The 9,413-nt window shown below is 39.1% G+C and overlaps 1 protein-coding gene across 1 annotated transcript; it reads left to right on the top strand.

The window, feature by feature from the left end:
* The first annotated feature begins 1,190 nt into the window (after positions 1-1,190).
* crtap (cartilage associated protein) lies at positions 1,191-9,413 on the top strand. Its single transcript, XM_012868644.3, has 7 exons — positions 1,191-1,783; positions 3,513-3,662; positions 6,315-6,486; positions 6,601-6,729; positions 6,821-6,966; positions 8,651-8,734; positions 9,124-9,413. Exons 1-7 carry the CDS (start codon positions 1,322-1,324, stop codon positions 9,169-9,171), a joined length of 1,191 nt encoding a protein of 396 aa, XP_012724098.1. The 5' UTR covers positions 1,191-1,321; the 3' UTR covers positions 9,172-9,413.

Raw genomic sequence — 9,413 nt, 5'->3', positions numbered from 1 at the left:
TGAAGTTCTTATCATTTATAATTGTGTGTGTGTATATATATATTTTATATTTTATTTATAAAACATCTCTCACACAAGATAGCCACCAAGTACTTCAGAAATAGAGCATCAATATTAAGACATGGTTAAATTAAAAAAATAAAAATAAAACGGCAAACTTCAAATTAAATGAAGCAAATAATATATAAAAAAGTACAATGATATTTAAAGTGTTCAGGAAAAGTATGTGTAAATAAAAAAAGTCTTCAGGTGCTTTTTAGATGAGTCTAGTAGGCACTCAAGTAAAAATAAAGGAAGCTCATTTTACAGACGAGGTCCAACAGTTTGGGAATAGCGATCCCCTCAAGTTTTATTTCTGGTCCTTGGGACTATGTGTGGATTTTGGTTTGAGACTTTAAGGGCTCCAGTTGGAGTATGTGGCATAAACAGTTCATTAACAGAAGACGCTTGGCCATGCAGGTCACTGAAAGTTAAAATCTGGATTTTAAAGCTAAGCAGTCCAACATAAACCTATAACCAATCAGAGCCCCTCTCCTTGTTTAACCTAAGAGTCTTGCTGCACAGTATCAAACTAAGTGAAGATGATTAGGAATGTTTTGTTGATGTGTGTAAAAAAAAAAAAAAAAAGTTTTACAGCAGTCTAGATGTGAGAAAATAAAAGCACAAATTACTGTCTTGAGATTCTGGTTCAACGTCTTACTTTGAAAATGTTCCTTAAAATAAAAATTAAAAAAAACAGCTTCAGACCAGTTGTTTTGAGTAACATTTAACAAACCATTTTAACTTACTTATAATGCAATAATTATGAAATATGGAAGTACTTCTTTTTTTTTAAGGACTTGACATTACACTCTAATTCCACTGATCTTAGTTGACTGTCGTTGTCATGTTGTCTGACAGAATAAAACCCCTCATCCCATTAAATGAGGTCCTGCCTACTAAAAGGTCAACGTTTACTGGAGTTTCTGGCAGTGAGCAGATTAAAAAACAAAATACTTTAAAATCATTGACTGTCAAACTAAAATGAAAGCTGCATCCGGCGGGTAGGAATTTAAACATAGTGGATGGTAATCACCTTCTCCCCTCATACTAAAAAACAAAAAAAGCGAAATGACCAGCAATCATCTTTAAAGGTATCCATTATGTAGACAAACGGCTTGCCATACTAGGCAGCCCCCGTTTCTGGAAACCTGCGCCCCGGAGAAATTTCAGGCTTTTTTTTTCTGTCCGGATACGTGGAAGAAAGTGAGGCGGTCCTACAGACAGTCCGGGACAAACTCAACCTACTTCTTTAGACTTATTTATTTATTTTTTAGCAAACATGGCTCCCTCCACTTCTTGCCACCTCTTCTCCGCGTGTTTGCTGGCCTTTTTCCTCTCGGCGGTGCACTCCCAGTACGAGAAGTACAGCTTCAGGAGCTTCCCCAGACATGAGCTGATGCCGCTGGAGTCCGCCTACAAGTACGCGCTGGACCAGTACACGGCGGAGAAGTGGCAGGAGACGGTGGAGTACCTGGAGGTGTCGCTGCGGCTCTACCGGCTGCTGCGGGACAGCGAGGCCTTCTGCAACCTGAACTGCAGCTCCGTGCGTCTGGAGGACGAGCAGAAGTTCGCCGACTTCCCCGAGCTGCGCGCCTTCGGCAACGTGATGAAGAGGGCGCAGTGCCTGAAGCGCTGCAAGCAGGGGCTGCCCGCTTTCAGGCAGAGCATGCCCAGCAGGGACACCGTAGACGAGTTTGAGCGGAGAGAGCCCTACAAATACCTGCAGTTTGCCTACTTTAAAGTAAGAGAAAGAAGAGAAAGAGGCGCTTTAACCTGGTCTTACTGAGCCACATTCAAGCGATGATAAGTTATAACTAGATTGCTGTTGCCTGTAGAAATTTTACGCGTACTTATTTTTACAATACAATTAAAATGCAGCAAATGATCGTAAATTCTGGGCCAGGGTAGATTTAAAGTGGAGTCCCCACACAAGTTATGGAACATTGTCTCGCAAGCAGGGAACTCTGCGTACATATAAAAAGTGAAGACAATGGTTTCAGGGCGCGACTGTTACATTTTCTTTATCTGGACTGGTCCTCGTGCAACCCCCTTTATAATGCCGCCCTGGTTGTCTGCCATTATGCTGCCTGCACATACTCTGCCGCAACCATTCCAAAAAAAGTAAAAAAAAAAAACAAAGTAACTGGACTTGTTTTCCGTAGTTGAAGACTTTCTGCTTCCTCTCCAGGAACGTCTTCGAAGCGAAACGTCTTCAACTACGGAAAACAAGTCCAGTTGCTTTGTTTGTTTTTTTTTACTTTTTTTGGAATTACCATGACCTGGATGACTGAGAATCTTCACCAGCATCTGCAGCAACCAAGAAGTTTGTTCATCCACTCGAGATGGCAAGAACAAGAGAACGTTCTTTCTGAATAGGGACACTTTCATACTTCACAGCTACTGATGTACAGAAAATCAGAAGCCCCCAGGAGTCCTCATGGGTCCCTTTGCCGCGGTGCTTTGTCAGTTTGGTAACCATAAAATGAGAAGATGAGTCTACTCTGAGGCTTTCTTTACGATGTAGGTCTAGGGATGGTCACAGAAGGAAGGATGATTTCTGACAGGAGCACCATTTCTGTGTTGATTTGGTATTAAGTGTTGGATCTTTACCGTGTTGAAAGACCCAGAGATGACTAGTTCTGTTGAGCATACACGTTTTTATTTTATATCCTGATATTTCAAATAGTATATGGGTCAGTGCACTCTAACAAAATCTGAGCAAAGTGGTTCCGGTTGAAGGCCCAATGGAGGTTAATAAACAAACAAACAACCAAACAAACAGAAAACATTATTTGCATGTACATAGTATCCAGTGGCCTCTGTGGAGGTTTGGTAAGCCTCCCTCTGCTGCAGCTTCCTAAACGTGTGCAAGATCTGGGTCCTCATCCAGACCAGTGGCTAAAAGAAATGGGCATCTGTGTCTCGTCATATTTACACCCTGAGGAAACAGAAAGTTATGGATTAGTGATGGGAAATTCCTATAAAGTCTAATCAGCCGAGGCACAGCGGTGCATCAGGGAGGGGTAAAGTCTGAGACCGCTGGTTGGAAGTCTCAGTCTGCGACGCCCACATAGACCCAGCCCTGTTCAGCGGCTCATTGATTTTTTTGTCAGAAAACATAATCTAATATATCCAGGGCTGGGCAATATATCGCGATTTAAAAAGATTTAAAAAAAGAGCTATAAGACGATACTATGTCGTTTATATCGAGATGGTCTTATGTTGCGTTAGAATTATACATTGATGTATTCCAGTTGGTTCTTTTTCATCCATTTCTCATATTTATCCACAGCTGATTGTTAAAAAAAATGTGTCTTTTTATAATTACTTTCTGAAAAGAAAAACATATCGAGATAAATATGGTATACCGGCGTTTCATCCGAAAAATATCGAGATATTATTTTTGGTCCATATTGGCCGCCCCTATACATTATCTACACTTAATGTTTTTTCTCTGTTGTGTATTACAGTCTAACAATCTGGCCAAAGCTGTGTCTGCTGCTCACACCTTCCTCCTGAAACATCCTGATGATGAGATGATGCAGAGGAACATGGCTTATTACAAGAGCTTACCCGGAGCTGAGGAACATCTAAAAGACCTGGAGACCAAGTCCTATGAGGTAATAACGCACATATGCGTGCATGCTGACGGTTTTCACAACGGGCATAGAAGGCTTGAAAGGTTAGGTTTAGCATTTGGTGCATGTTTCTAAATGACTTCCAGGAAAGTTTTGTGTAAAATATTTTTTTTTATTTATGCTCTGCTCACCTAAGGTCACTGGATAGCGACACAACTGCATTTGTTCAGTGAAAAATAAGTACGGTTCAATTCAATTCAATTTTATTTATATAGCGCCAATTCATGAAACATGTCATCTTGAGGCACTTTACAAAGTCAAAATCAATCATATTATACAGATTTGGTCTTATTATACAGATTGGTCAAAAATGTCCTATATAAAAGAACTTCAAAGTCCCGACAAGCAGCATTCACTCCTGGAGAAGCGTAGAGCCACAGGGAGAGTTGTCTGCATTGCTGATGGTTTTGCAGCAATCCCTCATACTGAGCAAGCATGAAGCGACAGTGGAAAGAAAAAACACCCATTAACGGGAAGGAAAAGCTCCAGCAGAACCGGGCTCAGTGTGAACGGTCATCTGCCTCGACCGACTGGGGATTACAGAAGACAGGTTTCTTTCTAAACACAGGAAAATTAGCAATAATTGATCAGAATCCAGATGGTTTTATGTTGTTTGTTTCAAACCAACAACAAGTACAATAAAGTACAAGTAAAGACCAAAAAAATAGCATCATAAGTATTAAAAAGTCAAGTATGCTGCAAAAACCTGTGATTAGCCAGAGATGAGTAGTTTTGTATGAACAGAGGAAAATAAATCTGAACACAGGGGTGATATTGATTTATCAACATTATCACAAAGATGGCAAAACAAATTGCCTTTCAGCAGTAAAGCATGGCGGTGGTTCTGTTACGCTGTGGGTAAGGGTTGCTGGACGGAGTGAGCAGCAATGAAAAGATTAGAGGAGCATTTTAAACTCATATCTGGTTTAACCGCTGATAGACAAGTTCGACTTGACAGGGAGATCTTGAGTCTTTTAGACGAACAATAACCTAAAGCGCACAATGAGCAGCCACAACGACTGCTGGAAATAGCAAAGAAAGGAGGTTCTGAAGGTGGTATTGAGACATGATTTGATTTCTACTGTGATGCTCTAAAAATCAGAAACCTTTAACTGAGACTCCTGACAGATGAAACAGGACCAGAAGAACCATTATTACAAAGAGTATTGTTAAAAGTTGAATATTTGTGTTTATTGTATCTACATAACGGTTGTTTAAAACGTGTGCCTTTTATCAAAATTCTCCAAATAACTGGTATGATAGTTAATGCTCTTGTTCTAGCTATAAAAAAAATCTGATTATTACATTTTAGCTCATTTTCTTATTAAAGGAGATGGAGGACTTTGTAACACATATGAACCACCTTTCACCTTAGGCACCCCCTAATCTTTAAAATGAATTTAGTTTTTATTGAATTTTACTGCAGTCTTTTCATTGTACTTTATAAAATTGTGTACAGTTAAAAAAATGAACAACAATGCGGGTCAGTGCTATTACTCCTGGTGCCTGTGATGGCAAGATAAGCACTGGTCCTCAGATGACCCAGTGCATCACGGTTCTAGTTGCTTTACACATTTTACACATTTTACACAGACTGTAGATATTGCAAGCCAAGTTTATATGTCAATATATGGTCAAGTTTGGCTAAGTAGGTAATATTTTCCTGTTGCCATTTTAATGATTTGTAGGGATTATTACTTCTCGGCCTTTCTTGATTGGCAGATTCCCTTGTCATCATCATTTTGACCAATGAAAAGAAACCTGACTCTGTGTTTCATCATATATGAACCCCAGGGAAACACGAAGTCAAACATTATTAACTAATAGCTCCTAAGAGCTCTGAACTATCTAAAAAGTAAAGTATAAATAACAGAAAACCTTAATTTGCATTGGTTTGTTTGCCATTGACCTGGCTAAATGAATAGTGTAGTAGACAGAAGGGAAGATAGGCGGAGCATTTAAACATGTGGAGGTAATCGAGCTGAGAGAGAGAGAGAGCATTGATTTGAAAAAGACCGGAGGAGAGCAGAACCTAACAGGAAAACATGTCGAATTAACAGATATGATAACATTAACTCACAAACTAAACTGAGGACAGACAGGTAGGAAAATAAGGATTCCACAGAATTGAGGATAAACTACTAAAATCATAACAGAAACAATTAACAACAGGAACTAGATCTACTAAAATGTGAAAACACAAACAGACCAAAATATGGTCCCCAGGAACCTAACATACTCAAAGACCCAGAAATCATGACAGCAACATCAATAACTAACAGGTAATCAGTGACTGACACATGAAGTAAACAAGGAAGGGTATTTTCTTGCATGTGACGTCAGTATTTAGTCCAGAAAAATGAGACTCTTTAAACTGGAAGCTGTCTGATCTCTAGAGGTGTGTCACACCCTTACCCACAAATCCTATTTCTGGCCTTGTGGGTTTGCTAATGTGGCTGCAGCCTGTGGTAGGCAGGCCGAATGAGTCTTTGGTATTATAAACTTCAATAGCCTAAGAAATACACAGTTCAGTTCAGGCTTTGTTTGTTCCTGCTCTTTAAAGCTGCCAAAGGGATTCGTGAATCGGTGAATGACTGAAAGTATTACAGTATTGCATATTTTTTTTCCCCCTAGACTTTATTTGTGCGAGCAGTGAAGGCGTATAACGGAGATAACTTTCGCACGTCGGTGTCGGACATGGAGCTGGCGCTGAGGGACTTCTTTAAGGTCTACGACGAGTGCCTGGCGGCGTCTGAGGGTCCGAGACACGTCACAGAATTTAAACACTTCTACGCCTCTATAGCCGGTGGGTCAATCTCCTTCTCTTCTCCTTTTATCAGTCCGTCAGAGCTGGGCTAGGTGTTTCTGGGTCAGCTTCCTAAGTATAAATTTAATCTTCTTGTTTTTTTGTTTTTTTTAGATCACTACACCGAAGTCCTTGAAAGAAAGGTGATGTGTGAGAGCGACCTCACGCCGGTGGTCGGAGGCTTCGTCGTTGAGAAGTTCGTGGCAACGATGTATCACTACCTGCAGTTTGCCTATTACAAACGTGAGCAGACGCAGCGTCCTTGGTTCACATTTCTCTGCGTCTTTAAGTGAAAACCTGCGCGCGCACGCGATAACTGTCCCGCTCTCCTCAGTGAACGACCTGAAGAACGCCGTGCCGTGTGCAGCCAGCTATGTTCTGTTTGACCCCAATGATGAAGTCATGAACAACAACGTGGCCTATTACAAGTACCACAGAGACAAGTGGGGGCTGACGGAGGAGGACTTCCTCCCAAGAGCAGTGAGTGACATCCTTTTTAAAAAAAAAAAAAAAACATTTTACCCTAAAAAGTGAATTTATTTATGCAGGGAAATGTCACAGAGAGGTGGGATCTCATTTTCAGGAGGGGGCCGATCGCATAATGCTCACCACTATAACATTAAAACTGACCAGCTTCTTGCCAAATAGCGAGCCTATTCTATACAACTATGTATGTAATCTAGGGTCGCTTGTATTAAACATTTCAGACTAAGTTACCACCTTGTAATCACAACCAGGTCAGTTTTGGCTCTTGCCATTAATTAGCTTGTGCAAAATAGACACTTATGAATGAGTGAGAAAGTGCTTACAGTTTAATTAATAACATAATATCTATAAACTATTTATTAGCCATCTATAAGGGGAGCCTTATTGGAAAGTGGTACCCTTTTTTTTATTATTCCTTTTTTAAAATGCATATTTTATTATGGAATAGTTAACATAGTGAAACAATGTTAATATAAAGGTGAAGGAGACATATCTGATTTCTGCCTATCCTTATTCATTTCTTTGGTGGTAAAACTTTAGATTTACATCATGTTAATGTATCAAAATAAATATAATTACTGTAGATGAATGACTAAAACATACAAAAACGGCTAGTATCTGGTGTTTTTGGACTTTCTGAAGAATAGAATCTTGTATTTTTAAGATGCTGTTCCTTTAAAACAGGATTTCGTTCGTTCGTATTTGTTTATTTCCAACATGCAATTAACATCGAATGTTACAACAGTAACAAAGAAAACAACGCAAACAAGATAAGTTGCTTGTGGTTTTTCCTCCAGACTTAAACATCCAAAACAATAATGAATGCATATTTTACCACAACAGATATCCCCATGTTTGAAAAGGAGGGGCTGGAAGTACAACTTATTTATTCCAAAAAAGTAAAAAAACAAAGCAACTGGACTTGTTTTCCGTAGCAACATGACATGCATGTTATCTAAGCCATTACAAGGCCTTTGTTTTGGCAGTAGTATAAAGCTTGGTACTCATCATTACTCCAGACTTTTTGAATTGAGAAAGCTTCCTGGAGAGGAAGCGAAACATCTTCGTTTCGCTTCCTCTCGGAAAACAAGTCCAGTTGCTTTGTTTTTTACTTTTTTGGAATAACCATGATCTGGATGACAGAGAATCTTCACCAGCATACAACTTATTTAGCTCCACCACTTTTACTGTTTTACGGCTAATTCAACAAATGGTTTCCAACATCCCGTCTCCTTCAACAAATTCACAAACTCAAATATCTCGCGGTTATCGATCTTCAGTACATGAACTAATTTTAATGTAAATTAGGTTTTTATTTAAGATTACACATTGTCAAAATAATTTATTTATACTTTTTTTAATTGCTTGATATTTTATTTCCTGTTGGGAAACTGTTCCAAATTCTCACATAACTACAACGAAACGCAAAAAGCTTCCTTCGTTGTCTGCACACTCACAAACTTAAGGTTTATCTTATTTCTGAGTTTATAAGCCTCCTCCTTATCAACAAACGATTTTTTTAAATTTTCAGGCAATAGCTTAATCGTGGCTTTAAAAACTACTTGCAGTATTTTAAAAGCAGCGAAACCTTTAAATTTAAGGAATTTTGACCTGAGGAATAATGGGTTTCCATGTCACAGGTTTGTTAAACATGTTTGCATCTGTGTGTCTGCTGCAGGAGGCAGTCCGCTACTACAACCAGACCACCCTGCAGCTGCAGATGCTGCAGTTCTCCAGGGAACGCCTTATGAGCGATGATGAGGTGCGTATCTGTGTTTACCTATTTTTGTGCGTCACAGGATCCCTTATTTCAGAATATTTCGGTTTCAATTAAAAATAAACTCTTACAAATAAGACTAGGGTTGTGGGTTTCTGTCATAATATCCATTTAAGTGGCATTTATTGGGAAACATTATTCAGCCAGGCTGTTCACCTGGATGCAGTACCACCGACAGGCAGGTGGTGGCAGCACGACACTGAGTTAACCACTTATACTGAAGAAGTTTTATAATGTGTAATGTGGTAAATTGAATTCAGTTCTAAAATTAGATCTCTGGATGTGTGAAATCTGTGGGAAAATTAAGAGGATAAAGGCTTTGAAATGAAACAGACCTCTTTAATTTGCTTTGTTGTATATGTGTGTGTCCACAGGGGGAGGTGGTGGAGTTTATAGACGAGTTTCTGGACGAGGACCCATAGCACAAAAAAAAAACCAAAATACTCAATCACAAATGAGTAAACACTCCAAAAGTTTGTATTTATTTGAATACTGAGTTTTTAACTTAACATTTTGGTTTTACCTCCACCTCTAGAGCATCAACAGTGTTAATAATTGGTCATTTTTGTGCAGTAAATATCCAGCTTTGCTGTCTTCTGAATTCATTCATACTGTAAATCGTGGATGCTGTTTTTAATTGACAATAAAATACATTTCCAGAATT

This window comes from Fundulus heteroclitus, chromosome 13 (genome assembly GCF_011125445.2).
Source record: "Fundulus heteroclitus isolate FHET01 chromosome 13, MU-UCD_Fhet_4.1, whole genome shotgun sequence".
In the NCBI taxonomy this organism is placed as follows: Eukaryota; Metazoa; Chordata; class Actinopteri; order Cyprinodontiformes; family Fundulidae; genus Fundulus; species Fundulus heteroclitus.
Note: the sequence above shows the minus strand (reverse complement) of the source record. Positions and strands in the feature narration are given on the sequence as shown.